Raw genomic sequence first — 21,854 nt, forward strand, 5'->3', positions numbered from 1 at the left:
GCGAGTAATTCCACTGCTAAATCCCTGTGGCTCATTTCCCTTTGCATAGCTGTGCATAAAACCTGAAAGTCATTCTTTTAAAAGACGTACTTGAAGCCTAAGCCTATTTTTTTTTAATCTTCATTTTATTGAGATATATTTACATACCACGCAGTCATACAAAACAAATCGTACTTTCGATTGTTCATAGTACCATTACATAGTTGTACATTCATCACCAAAATCAATCCCTGACACCTTCATTAGCACACACACAAAAATAACAAGAATAATAATTAGAGTGAAAAAGAGTAATTGAAGTAAAAAAGAACACTGGGTACCTTTGTCTGTTTGTTTGTTTCCTTCCCCTATTTTTCTACTCATCCATCCATAAACTAGACAAAGTGGAGTGTGGTCCTTATGGCTTTCCCAATCCCATTGTCACCCCTCATAAGCTACATTTTTATACAACTGTCTTCGAGATTCATGGGTTCTGGGTTGTAGTTTGATAGTTTCAGGTATCCACCACCAGCTACCCCAATTCTTTAGAACCTAAAAAGGGTTGTCTAAAGCGTGCGTAAGAGTGCCCACCAGAGTGACCTCTCGGCTCCTTTTGGAATCTCTCTGCCACTGAAGCTTATTTCATTTCCTTTCACATCCCCCTTTTGGTCAAGAAGATGTTCTCCGTCCCACGATGCCGGGTCTACATTCCTCCCCGGGAGTCATATTCCACGTTGCCAGGGAGATTCACTCCCCTGGGTATCTGATCCCACTTAGGGGGGAGGGCAGTGATTTCACCTTTCAAGTTGTAAGCCTATTTTTAAAAGACCCACGACTAACCACAATTTTCTCTTCTTAATACCAGGATTTTAGGGGTCAAGGATATCCATATATCTTATTAAATCAGAATTTGCCTCACCTGACTTTCTAGTGTAGAATTTAACAGCAATCAGTGAAAAAATAACTTTCAGTACGTTCCATGGTTAGGCTCCTGTTTCCCCAGTATGTGTATTACTTTCTCCCTAGTCATTTATCTATTGAAAATTGTCAGGACCATAACAATTTTCTCTAGAGACTACATTCTCATTTTCTAACCTGGTCCTCTCCTCTTAGTCCACCATATACAGTTATCAACACCCACTTGGGTTGCTAAGAGAATAATTCCACTTGCAACCAATGCCTTTAGTCTCACTCCAGCCATGAACAAAAATTCCCAGTATGTCTAATAAAAACATAAAAAGATGCAGAATGCTATTTTTGGTCAGCGTCCTTCAGACACTTGCTTGATTTCACCTAGGTTTGAGTAAATAATAGGATGGCAAGGCTACTTAATGTAATCTATAAAATTTCTTGCTCAGCATTATTCAATATTTGTTTTTCCAGGAATGGTACATTTTATTTTATTTTAAAGCATTGAATAAACTGACTTCTTCAAAATGTGATTTTTTTTTTTTTTTTTTTTTTTAGTACTGTATTCTTACTCTACCTGCCCTTCCTATTTAGAGCTCAGCATGCAGGGACTTAGACCAACTCCATTTTTTTTTTTTTTTTGGAGATTAATTTAAGTAACTTGATAATACAAGTCAGTCACAGCAATAATAGTAAAATGCACATTTGTTGAGCACCTACTATGTATTAGGCTTTTACATCTGTTATTTACCTTGATTTTAACAGCCACCCTGAGAGATAAGTATGAGACCGAGCTATGGGCAAAAGGACTGTCTTAGTTTCCCAGCTGCTATGACAAATACCACACAGTGGGTTGGCTTAACAACAGGAATTCATTGGCTCAAGTTTCAGAGGTGGTAGACTTGCCCACTCCAAGGATAAGTGGCATTCTGGCTGGCTGGCAAACCTTGGGTTCCTTGGTCTGTTTTGATTAAACCACAAGGTGATTCAAAAACACATCTAAAATTTATGCTATAGATTGAGCCTGTCATTTGTTTCCAATGATTCTGCAAACATCAGTTTTACCTACAATATGTACTCAAAAGTTTTTATTAAGTGAATTATGTGGTCTTTCAATCCAGGAAGATGGAGAAAATGTGTCGCATTTCTCTTTTTTTTTTTTTTTTTTTTTTTTTCAGTTGGCAGAGCCAACTGAGGCTTTATTTTAGAAAAGATGAAATGGCTTCTAAATGGGGACATAGGCAAGAAGGGGTACCCCAGGTCTCCTGTTCCCTACACCCCCTGCACAGCTCCTTGTCCCCATGCTCTGGGGCAGCACAGCAGGTGGGTGGGCCTGGAGGGGCTGCAGTGGCAGTTCACTTGGGCAGGACATCAGACGACTCCGACACCAGCTTCCCATCGCAGGTCTCAATCTTCTTCACAACCACGGCCTTGGTGGAGCCAGTGCGGCTCGCACCAGAGCTGAAGGAGTAGTTGTTGCCAGTGCCTGCGATGCCTCCAAAGACGGGGCTCAGTGGACCTGAGTAGTAGCCACTGGAAGTCTTCGTATGAATACTCATGTTCTGCATCCCAGATTCCAGCCGGCTCTCCTCGCCCTCCAGCAGCTTGCGGTAGGTGGCGATCTCAATGTCCAGGGCCAGCTTGACGTTCATCAGCTCCTGGTACTCGCGCAGCTGCCGCGCCATGTCCTGCTTGGCCTGGTGCAGGGCAGCCTCCAGCTGGGCCAACTTGGCATTGGCGTCCTTAATGGCCAGCTCCCCACGCTGCTCGGCATCTGCAATGGCGGCCTCCAGGGAAGCCCTCTGGCCCTTCAGGCCCTCGATCTCAGCCTGGAGCCGGCTGATGGATCGGTTCATCTCGGAGATCTCCGTCTTCGTGCAGCGGAGGTCATCCCCATGCTTCCCGGCCAGCGTCTGCAGCTCCTCGTACTTGATCTGGTACATGCTCTCAGCCTCAGCCCGGCTGCGGTTGGCGATTTCCTCATACTGGGCCTTGACCTCGGCGATGACACCATCCAGGTCCAGGGAGCGGCTGTTGTCCATGGAGAGGACCACGGACGTGTCCGAGATCTGGGCCTGCAGCTCACGGATCTCCGCTTCATATAGCTGCCTGAGGAAGTTAATCTCATCGGTCAGCCCTTCCAGCCGGGACTCCAGCTCCACTTTGTTCATGTAAGCTTCATCCACATCCTTCTTGATGAGGACAAATTCATTCTCCATCTCTGTTCGCTTGTTGATCTCATCCTCGTACTTATTCTTGAAGTCTTCCACCAGGCCCTGCATGTTGCCAAGCTCCGCCTCCAGCTTCAGCTTCTCCTGGCTCGGCGCCTCGTGCTGCCGCCGAAGGTTGTTGATGTAGCTCTCAAACAAGTTGTCCATTTTGCTCCCAGCAGTCTTCTGCTGCTGCAGGAGGCTCCACTTGGTCTCCAGCATCTTGTTCTGCTGCTCCAGGAACCGCACCTTGTCGATGAAGGAAGCAAACTTGTTGTTCAGGGACTTGATCTGCTCCTTCTCCTGCATCCGCACGGCCTGGATGTTGGGGTCCACCTCCAGCTTAAGGGGGCTCAGCAGGCTCTGGTTCAACGTGACGGCTGTGATACCCCCGGCACTCCCTGCCCCTGCATAGCCCCCCATCAGACCCATGCCAGCGCCCAGGTTGCCCCGGAAGCTGCTGCCACTGCTGCCCACCCGAGAGTAGGAGCTGACGCGGGTGCCGGGCCCGCTCGTGTAAGAGCGGCTGCTGAAGGTCCGGGGGCCGGAGGACACCTTGTAGGATTTCTGGGTGACCCTGATGGACATGGTGGAGGCTGAAGAAGTGGACGAGCGGGTCAAACCAGAAATCAGAGTAGGAGCCGAGCACTGCTGCTTCTGGGTTGGGGCCGCATTTCTCTTGAATCCCTTTCTTGCACCAAATAATATTCTGGGTGCAGAATAATAAGTATAGACTGATTAACTGATTAATTGGTTAATTGATTGGAACCTACAAGACCATGCCTAAACTAATAAGATTGCAGCATTGGCATACCCTGAAGAGTTTCCTATTCACCCACCTCTCTCATTTGAATAGGCGCATTTTCACAGAATCAAAGAAATCATACTGAGGTTGCCTGTGGCATCAGGAAGCCCTTCCAGAGGCTGTGCCCTGATTTCAGGCATGTGGGATTTTTATAGGGCATTCTCAGTGCTCATTGCAGGGAAAAGGATCAATAACCCTCCAGAGATGACTATGCATGAAAAGGACTTGCTCTTCTGAGTCTTGTTTATTTGCATCCAGACACTACATGGGGCTTGAGACGTAGAAGGGGATGCACAGGGGCCTGGGGTTGCAAACAAGCATTTTCAGACTTCTGTACCAGCAGTGGGGACTGAGAGAGTAACCTCCTAATGCAGCTGACTTCCTGGTGTGGTAACACCTGCATTTTGGTAGCAGAGAGAAGACAGCAACCCACATGTGGTTAACTGGATACAATCAGGACACCTTCAGGTTTCAAAACCAAGTGTGGCCCCAGAAACATGATTTTATTTGACCTGTTTATCATCCTCCGTTCTCCTCTGGCTGCAGGCATTTCTAATGCCGGGATGGAGACTGGCCTGGCTGCTCAATGCTCCGCAGTCACCCCACTGAATGGGGATGATTTTTAATTCTGTTAGCATAGTTTAGCATTGGTTGACAGATGCAGGCAATTGTTTGCTTAGGGTGACACTGTGTTTGCAGGTGGTATAGCTGCTGGCCCCCCCCTTCCCCCCCTACCAAGGGGGTCCTAGAGCTCTCCTGCTAATGCATACGTAAGGGGTTGTGGGCTGCGATGGTCCCTTAAGACCTTTCTCTCTCTTCCTGGGATCTGGATTTGGGGTTTTATAAAATATACACTTGCCATTTGGGAAAGACTGACTTACCTGGATGTTCCTCAATAAATTAATTGCCAATGTTCTTTACAATTTTAAAATATGCAGAGTTTCTATTTTGGTTGCTGGAAAAGTTTTGGTAATGGATGGTGGTGATGTTAGCATGACATTGTGAGTGTAATCAACAGCACTGGATTATATCTCTGAGTGTGGTTAAAAGGGGAAATTTGAGGTTGTGTATGTGTTACTAGAATAAAAATTTTTAAAAAAATCCACAGAACTGCAGGACATAATGAGCCTTAAATTAAACTGTGGACTATAATTAATAGTACAATTATTAAAATGTGCTTTCATCAATTGCAACAAAGAGCCACACCAATGCAAGGTGTTAATAATAGATGGTATATGGGAACCCTGTATTTTATGCATGATTGCTGTAAACCCGTAACTTCTCTAATAAAAAAAAAAAACTTCCTTGCAAAGACGAAGTACTTCATTATTTATGAGGCTTCTATTGCCATTATGATCCTCCTCCTAATTAATATTAATATAATGACAAAAATATTAAGGAGAGTTGGTGAGCACAGAAGCCACATTTAAACTACCTTACTTTGTTACAGTTTGACTCTCTAAAGGGAAAGGTGATGGATAGCATGGCCCCACATGATCCTATGTCTATCCTCTGTCCCCAAACAGCCATTTTAATTGTAATAAGTTAATTTACAAAATGGTCACTTAAGTCGAACTTTTAGACAAAATAGTTATCCAGTTGACTAACCATTGGACTTGGCTTCTTGTAGGGTTGATGTCAGGTGGATGCAATGAAAAACTCAAGTTGGGTTTTCATAATATGGTGAAAATTGCAGTGATCTAGCCATTATGCTACTTTCAATTTATCAACCATATTTTACGGGCATGCTAGTGTTGCCTGTATGTTAAAACCGTCTTTTGTTAATGAAAGGCCTATAATAAGTAAATCACTCATTTTTATGGCATATTATTCCACTCCCAATTCAGAAAGCTTGGCATCTGGCTCTGATTATGTTTCGTGGTGTGGTTATGGAAGTTCCTCCAACTGCTTGTCTTCACCCATTTGGGGAGAATTATGATGGAAACCCTCCTTCTCGAGAGGAAAGGTAAGAAAGGGGATTTTGATCACCATAAGCCAGGTTATTTGGGTTGAAAACAGCAGGCTAGAGAACTATCCACAGCATCAGAACACTGGAGAGGATTTTCAGAGCTTGTAGGATTCCCCAATTCCGTTTTTTCCCCTGTCTATGGAAAAATATAGCACAATAACCTTCCTCAAATTATCTGTGGAATGAGGAAGAGCATAATTAAGTAAATACACCATATAGAGAGGAAAGTTTTGGGAAAAGTATCACTTCTCTTTGGGGAGGTCCAGCGATAGTCGTAACTTATATTTTATATATTGACCTTCTTTGTCCTTGGTTCAAATGAAAACTGATGGAAAGTATATAGTAGATTGTATTTGGGCAACTCTAGAGCAAGAGCTCAGATCTGTGGCTTTTAGGTTTGTATGATCTCTGTGTGCCTCGGCTTACCTGTATAAATCTGGGGTGGGAGATGGTCATAGATTGTGGGAAACAGTTCTTTACCCATCTCAAGATGAACAGATCTAATATTATTATGAACAATAAGGGCAGGCTATTTTCCTGACTAGGCTGGGGAAAACCTTAGGGACCTGTGTCTATCTTAATACACAAGAAGAGGAAATAGGGAAGAAGAAAAAACTTCCTGTGATGGTTAGGTTCTCGTGTCAACTTGGCCAGGTGATGGTGCCCAGGTATCTGGTCAAGCAAGCCCTGGCCTAACTTATTGCAAGGACATTTCATGGACTTAAGTCATCAGTTAGTTGATTACATCTGTGGCTGATTACATCTATAATCAACTAAGGGAGTGTCTTCCACAGTGAGAGACATCTAATCCAATTGGTTGAAGTCTTTAAAAGGAGACGTGATAATTCAGCAGTGAGAAGAGAGAATTTCCAGCTGTACCTTAGCAGCCAGCTTCTCCTGGAGAATTCATCGAAACTTTCATCAGAGGTCCCAGCTTCCAGCCTGCCCTATGGAATTTGGACTTGTGCATCTACATAGTTATGTGAGACACTTTTATAAAATCTCATATTTACAGATATCTTTTGTTGATTCTCTTTCCTCAGAGAACCCTAATACACTTCTCTCACTTATTAACCAAATGTCTTAGTTTCTTAGGGCTTCTGTAGCAAAGTACCAATCACCAGGTGGCTTAAAATGACAGGAATTTATTGTCCCACAGTTTGAGACTTAGAAGTCTGAAATTGAGGTGCTCCCTCTGCAGTGTCTAGGGAAGAATAGGTTCCAAGATTCTCTCCTGGATTCTCGTGACGGCCAGCAATCCTTGATGTTCCTTGACTTGCATGACTGCAGTCTCCACCTCAGTGGCTACATGGCCTTCTCCATGGTGTCTTCTGTCCATGGATCCAATTTTCCTATCCGCAGAAAGACATCAGTCATATTTGATGAGGACCCACCCTAATCCAGTTTGGCTTTATCTTAACTAACAGTACTGTCAAAAATGCTATTTCCAAATTGTTCTGGTTTGCTAATGCTGCTGTCATGCAAAATACCAGAAATGGATTGGCTTTTATAAAGGGGGTTTATTTGGTTACAAAGTTACAGTCTTAAGGCCACAAAGTGTCCAAGGTAAGGCATCAACAACAGGGTATCTTCACTGGAGGATGGCCAATGGCGTCCGGAAACCTCTGTTAGCCAGGAGGGCACGTGGCTGGTGTCTGCTTGCTTCCAGGTTGTGTTTCAAAATGGCATTCTCCAAAATGTCTCTTTTAGCCGCGCTCTTCCACAAAATATCACTTCAGTTGCTCTGAGGTACCTCTGTTTGTGAGCTCTTTTTATAGGACTCCAGTGATTCAGTTAAGACCCACCCTGAATGGGTGGGTAACACCTCCATGGAAATTATCCAATCAAAGGTCTTGCCCACAGTTGATTGAGTCACATCTCCATGGAAACACTCAAAGGATTCCAACCTTATGAACACTAATACATCTGCCCCCATAAGATTGCATCAAAGAACATGGCATTTTGGGGACACAATAAATCCAAACTGGCACACATATACACACATAATATGAGGTAATAGGGCTTCAGACTCCACATATATTTATTGGAGACATGATTCCACCCATAGCACTAAATAACTATTAAGCGCCTTGGCTGAGCCTCAGTGTGCAGTGTGCTGAGAGGTGCAGTGCTGTACAGCATTGCTGTGACTTCAAGATGCTGACAGCCTCAAGATGGGAGGGGCAGGAATCTGCCTTTTTTTTAATGGGCAGTCATTCTTTCACCTGAACATGAGTCAACAAATATCTATCAGGCATTTTGCTAGATGCTGGAAATTCAAAAATGATTATGAGATCTATTTTTAAGAGCTTACAATTTGGTGAAGGAGATAAAAAAGATGAGTATCTAGCTTCCAGTCAATGTTCTGAGATAAGAGCACATAACCCAGCTTACTGGTCTCTCTTGAAATTCACAACTTCAAGGAGGCCTTTGAAGGAGCCCCACTACCTGTCTCTAGTCTGATCAATCTCTCACTCTCTTAGGTCCCTATTCCACATGTTCTCCTCTTTCATCCAACACCTTGGTTAGAACAGCTGCTTCCTAATTTATTGAGAAAATAAAAAGAATCCGAGGAGGACTTCCTAGTGTTTGCACCTGCAGCTCTACTACCCGACCAGAGAGACCTTCTCTCTGGACAAAATCAATGAATGTTTCCTTTTTCAACCTAGGGCCATTCCCAATCCTCTTTTTATGCAGAAGATCCCGTTCCTTCTGACCTATTCAAGAATATCACTCCAGCATCTCTCTTCTGCATTATCAAAATGTTCTCCCTTCTAAAGGGTCATGGCCATTAGCATCAAACACGCTGAATGTCTCCTGTCTAAAATTCCTCCCTCACTGACTCCATCCATTTGCCTACCTTCTTTTATAGCAAAATTCCTTGAAAGCGTCTTCTACAATCATCTTCTTCACTTCGTCCAACTCGTTCTCTCTTGAATCAATTCTAATCAGGATTTGCCTCCACCAACTGACAAAAAAGTTTTTGTCAGGGTTACTGATGACCATCATGTTGCTGAATCCAATGGTCGATTCTCAGTTCCCACTTCACTCGATCAATCTCTCAGTCCAGTTTACACAAGGGGTCCTCCTACATGAAACGTTTCCTTCCCATGGGTCCAGGACATGCCACATTCAGTTTCTCTTTTTTAACCCAATTTTTAAATGTTGGAGTCTCCCCTGGCTCAGTCTTTGTATCTCTTCTATATATACTCCCTGAGTGATTTCAGAGATGTGGCTTTAAACACATATAGAACCCGACTCCCCATATTTATCTCTCTAAATTGGACCCTTCGCCTCAACTTCAGACTTATGTATCTAACTGCTTACCCTCACATCCACTTAGATGTCTGGTGGAGCCCCCAAATATATCATGTGAGAAAATTAACTGATTCTCCTTCCTCCTCTGCCCCTAACCTTCTCCTCCCACAGTCTTCTTCATCACAGCAAATGCCACTTTCAATCTTCATGTTAATCCAGCAAAGGGTCTTGGAGTCATCCTTTACTTGCTCTTTTTCTTTCACACTACGTCTAACGAATTAGCAAAACCTACCAGCTCTATCTTCAAAATATATCCTGATTCTGACACGTTTCATTATCTCCACCCTTACCTCCCTCATTTAAGCTACCGACATTTCTTGCCAGTGTAACCAGAGTAACGACCTTCTTAACTGGCAATCCTGCTTCCAACCATTGTCCCCTCTTCCATCTGCTCTCCATAGAGGAGTTCTTTAAAAATGCAGACCAGATCATATTACTCTTCTTCTCAAAGCACTCCTGCTCAAAGGCTTCCCATCTCACTCAAAGGAAAAAGACTAATTCCTTTGCCTGTTCTGCAAAGTCCTACCCCTAGCTGTCCCTTTCCCCTCTTTCCTCCCCAACCTCATCTCTTGACTTCTTTCCCCCTAGCTCACCCCACACAGTCCACTGTCCTCCTGGAGGTGTTTGTGAACATATCAAGCAAGCGTTCACCTCAAGACCTTTGTGCCATGTTTCCTTTATCTGGAATATTCCTGCATGGTTCACTCCATCCCTTCCTTCAGGTCTCTGCTCCTCTCCTTCTTAACCAAGTCTCCCAAATCAGTATAATGCAAATCACAACACCCCATTTCACCCTGGGTACTCCTTATCTCCCTTACACTGCCTAAATTTTCTCTCTTGTACTGCCTTCCCTCTGATACGTCTTTTGTTGTATATGTATTATTTGTTTCTTCCCATTCAAATGTGAGCTTCATGAAGGCAGGGCTTTGCTGGTTTTGTTTAATGATGTATTCTCAGTGCTGAGAACAGTGTCCATGGCAGAAAATTAATAATTATTAAATGCATGAATGAATGAATCAATGAATGGACAAAGTACTCTAGGAACATAAAGGACCATGCAATTATTTCTGTCTGGAGGGTGCTGTGAAGGCTTCCAAGAGGAGGCGATGAGTGAGTTAGATATTCAAGGTGGCAAAGGAGATGGGGAAGGGGTATCTCTTTGGTAGTACATGGTGAAAAATGATAAAATCAGTTGTGATATGGGCTGGGGTGAGATGCTGATGGACAGTGAGAAAAGACCCATTTTCTAAGAGGCAACTGAAGCTTTCAGATTCCAGATGTCAGCAGTGGAATGGTGATCCGATTTACATTTCAGAAGGTCACCCTGGTGGTGGGGTGAAGGATTGACAGCAACGATAGTATGCAGAGAAGGGTGGAATCTGGAGGCTGGGAAGCCAGTTAAGAAACCAATGCAATTAAAAAAATGTATTAAAGACTTGAAATAAAGCACAATTTTCGCTATCGAAGTCCAGCTGAAATATATGCTGAAAGTAGCTCTGTTTAAGGGTAAACAGCTACAGTCCAACCAAAGTACAGGGTCAAAGCTCAGGGTACCTTGTTAATCTGCCCTGCAGGAAGGTAAATCTGGGATGGTAGGACAAACAGGGTCATGGTTTGGGGCAAACTCATTTCTTCCTAACTGGGGAAGGGCCTGGTGTGCAGCAAAGGGTAGAGTTTGGAGGGAGAAATCATACCTACTGAAAGGATATATTTTAGAACACAGATCAACACTAGGTACTGGGATGGATAGACTTTTAGGCTGATCCATTCTGGTACATTGTAGATTCTTGGGAATTCTGTATATCCTCCTGCTCCATATATCTAAATTATAACCTAACCAATTTATAGTTCTTTGGGCAATATCCTGTTAATATCTTTTATTTCCACAGCAGATTGTCATACAACTGATATGATCACTCAGCTGTCCTGATGACCGTTGCTAATTACCTTTGTTGAACTGATCTGTAACATGGATGGATGGATGGAGAAGTGGGCGCATGGCAGGATGGAGAGGTGGGTGTGTGGAAAGATGGATTAAAAAAAAAAACTTAAAAAAAAAGAATTTATCTGTGGCAAAATGACTGAAATTACTGGCCATCTGGTACACAGTCCTGGTCATTTTCAAAAATTTACTTAGCATTTCTAATTTCTGCATCTTCTACTGGGATGAAAAAAAAGTTACGCGCGAGCCCTCTGTACATCTCTACCAAGAAAAGTAAGTTTAATGAAAAAATAAAAGAGCTGGGAAAATGCAAAAGCCTTTCCATAGATTCCAATCGTGTAAACAATGTCTCCTCCTAAAGTCTGCATAGGAAATTAAACTTTTACCAACACAAAAAGAAAGAGAAGAAAGCAAGTGTGCATGGTTCAGAGAGGATAGTTTTTTTTGTTTTCCCAAGAAGGTAAAACTGAAATTCATATCAACACATTTGAGTCTTTGATATGAACTCCTACCTCCTGTGGTTCACCTATGGTAAAATGATGGCTGCTGTTGGTGTAGATTTGACACATATGTCCACCCGTTCACCATTTTTTTCTTGTTTTGAGTTTCCTTGAAGTCAGTGCCAGACTTTCATCCACTTTAATGTGGACATATCAAAGATCACCCTTCAGTCTTCCTTTTTATTGTTGCACGAGAAGTTTTTTCTTTAACTTCCTGGTTTTGACATTTTTTCCCCTGCTAGCAAAGGGGAAGTTTTTTTCAGCAGTTAAAGCTGTTAGTTACTTTGGTGGGTGCCTGTGTTCTTATGGCTCCTAGCTGCCTTTTCTCTCCTTGGATTAACTTGGTCCATTTATTTTCATTTTAGCTTGGCTTAGACAAACTGGCATTTCAGGATAGTATTGTTTTGTCTTCTTTCCGTTTTTTTTTTTTTTTTTTTTTTTAAATTCAGGCAAAATATTTTTCTCATAGAGGAAATATTTAAAGCCAGGTGATGTTTCACATGGCCCCTTCCTTTTCCTGTGCTGCTATCATTCCTATATAAGCCAGAAATATTGGAAACGAAATGCAGTTCTGGAACCGTGATGTGCCTTTCAATCCAGCTAAGACAGGGGAGCACCTGCTGAGTGTTCCCTGTGGAGAAGAGAGCAGGCTTTCAAAGGAGCCATCAGCTCTCGGGAAATATTTCTCTTGAAAATATTCAAGATATTCAGACAGTACTAAAGACCCGGACAGCATCCACAGGGACGAGTCAGGTCTAGCTTGCTGTGTTCCCCAGGTTGGGCTGTGGTTTACGATGGCTCCGTGCTCTCGTCAGCCCTGCTGTGTGCCCTCCTTCATGTTCCCTCTGCTTCCAGCTCAGTGTTTTCTACCATTTCATTGACCTGTAGCTCTTAGGCCATTAACAAATCAATCCTTATGCTTTTGTACCTTTTTTAAAAAATTCAGTTTTATTGAGATATATTCACATATCATGCAGTCATCCATGATGTACAATCAACCGTTCACAGCACCATCATACAGTTGTGCATTCATCACCCCATCTATTTTTTGAACATTTTCCTTATACCAGAAAAAGTAAAAATAAGAATAAAAAATAAAAGTAAAAAAGAACACCCCAATCATCTCCCCCCCGCACCCTATTTTTCAGTTAGTTTTTGTCTGATTTTTCTACTCGTCGATCCATACATTGGATACAGGGAGTGAGATCCACAAGGTTTTCACAATCACACTGTCACCCCTTGTAAGCTACGTTGCAATACAATCATCTTCAAGAGTCAAGGCTACTGGGTTGCCTGATGGCTTCAGGTATTTACGTCTAGCTATTCCAGTTCATTAAAACCTAAAAAGGTTATCTGTATAGTGCATAAGAGTGCCCACCAGAGTGATCGCTTGACTCCATTTGGAATCTCTCAGCCACTGAAACTATTTTGTTCCATGTCACATCCCCCTTTTGGTCAAGAGGATGTTCTCAATCTCATGATGCTGGATCCAGATTCATCCCCGGGAGTCACATCCCATGTTGCCAGGGAGATTTACACCCCTGGGAGTCAGGTCCCACGTAGGGGGGAGGGCAATGAGTTCACCTGCCTAGCTGGTTTAGCTAGAGAGAGAGGGCCACATCTGAGCAACAAAGAGCTTCTCTGGGGGAGATTCTTAGGCACAATTATGATGCTTTTGTACCTTTTTGACTACATGACCTTTTATTAATGTACTTTGTTCTAAATCATTAGGTAGTATCAATAAATAGGATGCTGGCATATCCTTCACTTTCATTCCTTCGGTTGGGGGGGACCGGTCAACTACTCAAAGAATGACATAATCCAAGAAGGAATTATCGAGATTTGTGAGTCAAAGTTAAGCACATTTTAGGTTTTGAGTTTTTAAGGTGTTTCAGGTCTTTATCATCCAAGAGTAAAAGAATAACTGCCTGGTTAATTATGATCATGAAGACTAGGGAGGACAAATGAGTTCCACCTCAAATTCCAACCTCACTTCAAGTGCTGGATGGGGGCTGTGGCATCATAGTAGAGCTTGCAGGAGCTAGGCATAGCTTCGTTGTTATAGACAAATTGCTAGTCCAGACTCCAAAGTTCATCTTTGGCTGTTCTTTTTCAGTCATGTCATCCTAGAGAAGTGTACTCTTTGAATTGTGTTTCCGTCTATGTCAGGAGTCTTCACACATGTTCTTATTCTGCTCATTGTTCATCTTGGACCCATGTATACTCATGTGTGCTTTCCATGAGGAAACTGTGCTGAGAATTAATGCAAAAGATGGTGCTGAGTTGTAAGTGAGGCATGCTTTATTTTTCATTAGGTATAAAGGCATGTTGTTAATTCATATCTGAAAAATTGGTATGGATGCATTTTATAAACATTAATCTTGTAGGAGACCAGACCAAGGGCCACTGGAGGATCCAAATTCATTTACCTGGATGATTATAATTTATATGTGTATAAATGCTTGGGTAGTAGGACTAAAGAAGTGCTCTCTACTATCCAGATTATGGGAACCTAAGATTATCCTTCCAGAAAGTGTTTTTAACCTGATACCTCGATTATAAAAAGACTTACTAGGTTACACCAGGTCTTTAAAAGTCCTCAGTGGTATTTTTAAGTCTGTAATATACAATCTGTATTTCTCTAGTTCTAATTGCCTATCTCACATGTTTCTTCTTGTAAGGCATCAACAAAATGTAAATGTGGTTATGTTTAGATACCATAAAGAATATCACAAACTTCTCTAAGTTTGCATAGAGGGACTCAATTATTTCCCCACAAGAGTCAATGAGCAGTTGTCATCAGATATTCCCTAGGAATATTCTAAGGAGGTCTTGGTTATCAAATTGACATTTTTATTATTGGGGAATTTTGATGTCTGACCCAAAGTACAAGGATTCTTTCCTATAGAGATAACAGTCTTAAAACCTTGTAAGGATTGGAGAAAATATAGCAACTGAAGAAAAAAAATCCAACTTCTGTTGAGTAAGCTAAATGATCTCAAATTAATTCATTTTTTTGTCCCTCAGCTTTCTCAATAACCTCATTATGAACTACCATGTAGTATCTTATGGTCATCTGTAGCACATAAATTGCAACACTACTAAATAAGATGATTATTATAATAAGAGCCAATATTTGTTGCATGCTTACTATCTGTCATGGTGTTGAAACCTTACAAGAACAAATAAATAGGCACCTTATAAATTACATCTGGATTTTCTGGGTACAGAGAGATTAAGAAACTTTGTCCGAGTCACACAGCTGGTAAGCAGAGGCTCTGGGATTTGAATATAGCTAATCTGACTCCAGGGTCTGTATGTATCCCTTGAAAATGATGTGAAACTGCTTCTGAGGATACTCTAAACCCTGTTTTCTTTGGGGGCAATTCTAAACTAGCTCTTGCTAAGCACTCCTCTGTTTCCATTTGGAGAGGGCCTTGCATATCTTTCTTCAAATGCCACCACATTTTATATATTGGGTGCCAAAAAGTTCATTAGATTTAGTCTGCTTTGTTTGATCTCAGTAAAATCCAAAACTTGTCCAGGGACAAACTTTAGTCCATACACAATATTCCAACAGAAATCCCGATTTTTTGCTTTTAACCATTTCAATTTATTTTCATTGGTTCTCTCTCCATGATAGTGCTTCGGGGACCCCTCCTGTCTTATCCCCAAAGTTTCCCTGGAGGAAGAGCTCTAAATACATGCAGATGTTCAGGTAACACTATTCTAAACTTGGCTTCATGGAGGAAGTTCCCTGTCATGCCAAATTTTCTTGCCTGGACACTTCCATGCTTCTAAGAAGTAAAAAATTGTCTCAGATTGTCCTATAACCATTTCTAATATTCTACCCCTCAGGGACTAATTTCTGTTCCAGCATCTCTTTTTTTTCTATTTTATCATAGTTTCATTTCTTCTTTTATCCTTATTAAAGTGTGTTGCAACCCCCGTATGTCTCACAGGACACAATTATATCTCGGATTAATTCCAGAAACATTTATTGAACACTGTCCTTGGCAATACAAATATAGAGATAGATGACATAGTTCTTTTCCTAAAGGAAACCCACATCTCGAGGGAGAATGGCAAGGGAAGAAATTTATGCTGTAGCATAATAGTGCTACTATTTAACTAAGTGTACAAAGGGGACTCAGCAGTAGCTCTTTAAAATGTGGGAGGTGTCCGAAAAGCTGCTTTCTATGGGTGGAAAACTCATTACATAAATTTCATTCATAGGATGACTTCTGTCTCTATTCTTGAATTTCTTTTCTCCCAAGCTCAGTAACCTGAATAGCAATAGTGTATATGCAAGAAAATACACGCGCGCGCACACACACACACACAGACGGGATTGAAAATCGCACTCCAGAAAAGCAATTCAATATTTCTTTTGAAAATGATGAAGAGAAATATATCCCCAAACTCAGCAGAACACATTTTGTTAATAGACCACAGCAATATACAACCCTGGGCGATTCAGTATCAAAAAGAAACAAAAATCATATGAAGATCTGCCATCACTAGGAGATAATAATTTGTCCTGGCCTACATACCCTGACAGGTCCAAAACTGAAAATGAAAACAGGCACACAACCCTGTGGGAACAAGCCAGAGCCCCTCTCAAGAGGCACTGGGCTGCAGCATAATTTCATAGTGCTAGGCATTGCATGCTGTGTAATGCACCAGTTTCCAGGGCAGTCTCCCTGCTTTCTGCAGAAACCTGGTGGAAACCGCCCTTCTGGAAACTTTTTCATGCCAGGAGGAGCTGTCCAGAACGATTCTGTGTAATGGGAGTGAGCCGTAAAATGAATTCCAAACAACTATTGATTTCTGTTTACCCAATAAATGTCCAAATCACAAAGTGCTCAAGTCATGTGCTTCATGACATTATATGTGTTTAGTGGGTCTTGACCCTCTTTCACTGGGATTGGAGGTACCGGGAAGCAAGGGAGCTGTACTTTTTAATTTCTAGTCCTTATTTACTGCATTTTCCAGGATGTACTGCTTTTCCAGGGCTCAATTATTCTGGATCATGACTCTCTCCTGATTGCTGCTCCTTTGAACCTCCTTGGAATGAGCACCCTTGGAAGTTAGTAAGAGTCATGGAATCTGGGTCAGCAGGGCTGGACAGACAGAGGTGGTTCCAGTGGAAATGGCTGTCAACTCTGGTTTGCCTCCATAAGTGTTCTTGACCCTGTCCCAAACATAAAATGCAATTCATGATTTCTTTGCTAAGTCTAGTCATCTAACCACTAATGTCAGTTTATTTAGTTTCCCACACTGAGGTCTCAAAAGAGGGCACCTTGTAACAGCAGCTTTTGCTTTTATCTTGTTGGGTATTTAAGCCTAGGTAGGATTTGGGTAAATAGAGGGGAGAGTGGAGATAACTCAAGGCATGAGTGAAGAAATAAAGAAAGAAATTCTCATAGGAACAGACGACAATATAAAATTTGAAGAGTAAAGTCAATGTATTGTGTGTCTTGAAATAAAAGTTATATTTTAGAAGCAGTAAAAAAAAATAGGGAATCATTGAGGGGGTCTATGAATAAGAATGTGATATGATATAAAGTATCCACCCTTAAGCAGATTTAGTCTATCAGTGATGTATAAAAGAGACTGAAGAAAGAAAGTGAGGAAGAATAGGATAATAAGATTCAAGGGTTCAAGTCTGGGAAAGAATGAGGCATGGTTCATGGAGCTGGAGAGGAAAGAATGGATGTGAGACCTGTGGGTTGAAGAATTTATACCATGTGATTTCTAACTTGATACAGGAACTAAGGAAAGCATCGTAAAGTGTCTCCAAGCTTTGAGCTTGGGCAGAGAAAGAAATTGTGGGGCCACTGAGAGAAACGGTGAAATTTTAAGTTTGAGGTAGCTGATTTTGTGCGAATAGAGGCTGACATGCTGAATAATAGGGGTTGATGGCACATCAGAATGTGAATATCAGCAGGCTGTTTAATAATTGGGAGCAATCAGCATAGAGGAGGCAAAGGAAGCAAAAAACATAAAGAAGATAAAAAAATCGTGTTTTCCCCTCTAGCCTGAACGAGACATCAAGGACAATTTTTGGTAGGCTTGATTTTTCTGAACCTGAAAATTCCAAGTAACGAAGAACTTACCCTAATCACTAGAAGACATCCCACACTTGTCCAATTTTTGTTTAATCTCAGTTTATGTAGTATATACAATTTGTCTGATTGCTCTAAGGACACATTTGACCCAGGAAACCATGGTCGAAAGAGGGACTCTCCTTTTCCTTTATAACATTGGGGCTGGCTTTAGCCCTTGGGTTTTGGGGTTTTGTATTCTTAAGGACTTCACTATAATTTTTCAATCAACATTTTCCTGATAAAAGAGCTGCACGAATACAAGAACAGATATGGAATTAACGTGAACAGTAGTTCTCAATCTTGAGTGCCTATAAAGAATCATCTGGGTTTTAAAAATATATGTTGCTGGGCTTAGAGCAATGGAATCTGGTTCTCTGGGCATGGCAGGTGGATGTCAGTGAGTTGCAGAATCTTCCCAGGTGATTCTAATGTAGATGCAAGGTCAAAACAATTGGAAATGAATCTGAGATCTTAAGCCTCCTCGGGAAGTTTTTAAGTTTCCTAGGTGATTCTATTCCTAGATAACAAAGTTGAGAACCACTAGGCTTAGTCCCTGGTTGTCTTAAAACTCACTTTCTAGCTTCACTGTCTCAAACAAGTTTTTACGCCTGTCTAGGAGGGCAGAACCAGTGAAGCCGTGGGAGAGTGCGCTGGATTTTTTGCCTTAGGCATACTGAACTCAATTGTCGGCTAACTTTTGATTGCAGAAAATTCCGTGCCTTATAATAATGATGTAAGAGGCCAAAAAACATTACTAGGATTTTCAGATCCCAGGTTGAGTTTACTTGGTTGGCAGTTGGAAAATTCATGTTTCAGCTTGTGAAACTGAACTCATCTTGAACTAAAGTCACAGAGACAATAAATGTCATTTACAGGTACTTCTCTGGGGAAAACCTCTTTGTAAGTCTCTGTGACAAAATGGAATATGCACACCTACAATCATAGTCAGCAATTCCAGTTTACTGCAGGGAAACGTTGAATTGAATAAAGGTTCTCCCCTGATATTACACAAAGAGGGCTACACCTGTTACTATCTCACCCATTTGTTTTTTCCTAACCCTCACAGATATCTTATTTTTCCCCAAATATTTTATGTTTTGGATTTATTCTGACTACCTTTAAAAAGCAATATAAATATTTGATTTTTTTAAAATGTTGTTTCACTTAAATCTAGTTTTACTTAGAGTTTGTTGAATATACTATGCATCTATGAATCAATGTGTTTCTAAAAGGCATGCTACCTCTCTGGAACTTCCCTTCTTATTAAATGGCTTTTTATGCTTTATAGTCTGCTCAAGTTACAGCTTGTCTGGAAAATCTTCCTGTCTCCATGTTATAGTGATTCCTCTCTCTCTTGAGTCTTTGTACTTTTTGTCTGTTCCATTCATTAATCACCTCTTATAAGCAACCTCATTCTGACTTTTATTCTTTACTAGATTGGAACCTTCTTGAGGGTAGGGATAACGTAGGGTTAATTTTATAACCTCTCCAAGCAAAATGCCTTCTATATAGTTGGCTCTCAGTTAATTTTTGTTGGTAAGTGATGGATTACCTGGATTTGCTCTGTGATTAGGGGCAGGTTGCTGAACCTCTCTGAACTTAGTTTCCCTATCTGTAAAATGGAGACAAACCTAGTGGTAGTTTGAGGATTTAGAAATATATTGGGCAAATTGCTTAGCACAGTCTGCTACAGAGTAAGCATTTCAGCTTATCGAATAACTAGTTATTCGATAAACTGAAAGCAACTGAGGGCATCAGATTTCTCTGTCTCCACAAAGCAGAGAAGGTGGGCAGGGAGCACTGGGTAGGGATGGGGAGCTGGGTACTGCGACATTAGGTGAGTGGTCAGGGCAGGCTTCCATGGTAATCTCATCTGAGAAGGGATCATCGAGGAGGTGTAAGCTGTGCAGAGTCCTAAACAGCCATTCCGATGTGGGAACAGCAAGTGCAAAGGGCCTGGGGTAGGAAGGATTCACTGTCCTGTGGAACACTTCTATAGAAAGGAAGGACCGTGCAAAATGAGTGATGCAGAAAGCATCCCCTCTTCTATGGACAAAGTTTTAGGTTGAGTAGATTTTCTTTAAAATTCGGTTTTATGGAGATATATCCACACACCATACAATCACCCACAGTGCACAATCAACTGTTCACAGTACCATCACACAGTTGTGCATTCATCACCACAATTTTTGAACATTTTCCTTATGCAAATAGTAAAAATAAGAATAAAAATAAAAGTAAAAAAGAACACCCAAAGCATTCCATCTCCCCCATCCCACCGTATTTTTCATTTAATTTTTGTCCCCATTTTTCTACTCATCTGTCCATACACTGGATAAAGGAAGTGGAAGCCACGAGGTTTTCACAATCACATGGTCATACCACATATGCTACATAGTTATATAATCGTCTTCAACAATCAAGGCTACTGGGTTGCAGTTCAACAGTTCCAGGTATTTCCTTCTAGCTATTCCAAATACGCTAAAAACTAAAAAGGAGTGTCTGTATAATGCATAAGAATAACCTACAGAATGACCTCTTGACTCCATTTGAAATCTCTCAGACACTGAAACTTTAGTTTGTTTCATTTTGCTTCCCCCTTTTGGTCAAGAAGATTTTCTTAATCCCACAATGCTAGGTGCAGGCTCATCCCCAGGAGTCATGTCCTGCGTTGCCAGAGAAATTTACACCCCTGGAAGTGATGTCCCATGTAGCGGGGAGGACAGTGAGTTCACCTGCAGAGTTGGCTTAGAGAGAGAGGCCACATCTGAGCAAGAAAAGAGGTTCTCTGGGGGTGACTCTTAGGCACAGTTATAAGTAGTCATATCCTCTCCTTTGCAGTAACAAGCTTCATAAGGGCAAGCCCCAAGATCAAGGGCTCAGCCTACTAAATTGTTAGTCCTCAGTGTTTGTGAGAATATCAGTAATAACCTAGGTGGGGAAGTTCAACATTTCTGTATTTTTCCCTGGTTCCTCAGGGGTCCCTGCAAATACGTTTTTATTTCTCTGCCCAAACAGAGTTCTGGTTAGTCTAATCAGATCTGCTTCACTCATATCTCTAACTGAAGTCTGATCTCTTTTTCAGCTTTTTAAACAGTTGCTGTATGAGGTAATACTAACATTCATAGCTCCTAAGCTCTAGCTCTGAGTTTCAGGTGTCACACAGATACCTAAAGTTCCAGAGACAGACCAAGTTATATACAAAAAGCTCAGCATCTCAGAATTTGGAGATATAGGTTAAGTAGATTTTTAAGTGTCTTGAAGGTGGAGGCATGTTTTCTCATGTTTTTTTTTGTTTTGTTTTTTTTTTTTTTTTTGCATGTGATACTTCCACACTTTTCCAAAAGATAATGATCATCAGTAATGCATGGGAAGGCAATCTGAACATCAGTATCTCTCTCCGAGTGGATGGCCGGATGGATTTGGCTGATTTCACTCAGGGCAGGTGTCTCTTCTTTCTCTCCCAATACAAGGTACATTCCTCCAGAAACTGTGCTGATGTTGACAGCCACACCAAATAATGAAAAGATGTATTTAATTCAAGAGCATTTGAACAGTTCTTTTTGTAGTTTCCAAACAAACTCTCCCAATCCAAATGAGTCAGGTAGGACTGCTTTATGATTGAGCTACCTAAGAGAGATTTCATGACATTTTTCCCCAGGTCTCTCCAGGTACACATGTTTTGCATAAGTCATTTATATATGTGTGATTTATAGATGTGACTGAAATGTGGGTGAAGCCATTCAATCTTTTGGCATAGGAGTCTATAATTCCAAGGCAAAGAGACCTTTCAGGGTTGTTTTGACTGTTGAAAGATTATCCCTTTGGAATCTTATTAGGATGGTTTGTCAAGTTCATATTTGAAGATGGCCTAAGGTCAGTTGACATAAGTTTGAGAAAATGTAATGACAAAACTCTAGTGGTATGAAATAAATAACAGAAAAACAATGTTAAAAATATAAGACATTCTGATTTATCCTACTGTATCACCAGTAGAGACTAAATTGTCACAGCTCAGTTACTTGGGGGCTTTCAAACATAATGTTGGACCTATTGTTTTAAATCCAAGCCTCGTATTTCTTTTTTCCTCACCATATCCAGAAACCATGTCA

At 41.4% G+C, this 21,854-nt stretch overlaps 1 protein-coding gene across 1 annotated transcript; it reads right to left on the bottom strand.

The window, feature by feature from the left end:
- Positions 1-2,095: 2,095 nt before the first annotated feature.
- Positions 2,096-3,732, bottom strand: LOC119543144 (keratin, type II cytoskeletal 8-like). Its single transcript, XM_037847833.1, has one exon. The coding sequence runs from the start codon at positions 3,684-3,686 to the stop codon at positions 2,244-2,246; it is 1,443 nt and encodes a 480-aa protein (XP_037703761.1). The 5' UTR covers positions 3,687-3,732; the 3' UTR covers positions 2,096-2,243.
- Positions 3,733-21,854: the final 18,122 nt, after the last annotated feature.

The sequence above is a fragment of the Choloepus didactylus genome, chromosome 8 (assembly GCF_015220235.1).
Source record: "Choloepus didactylus isolate mChoDid1 chromosome 8, mChoDid1.pri, whole genome shotgun sequence".
NCBI classification, from domain to species: domain Eukaryota; kingdom Metazoa; phylum Chordata; class Mammalia; order Pilosa; family Megalonychidae; genus Choloepus; species Choloepus didactylus.

Excerpts from the sequence above, each read along its gene's own strand:
- LOC119543144 (XM_037847833.1), bottom strand. The coding sequence starts at position 3,686 with ATGTCCATCAGGGTCACCCAGAAATCCTACAAGGTGTCCTCCGGCCCC.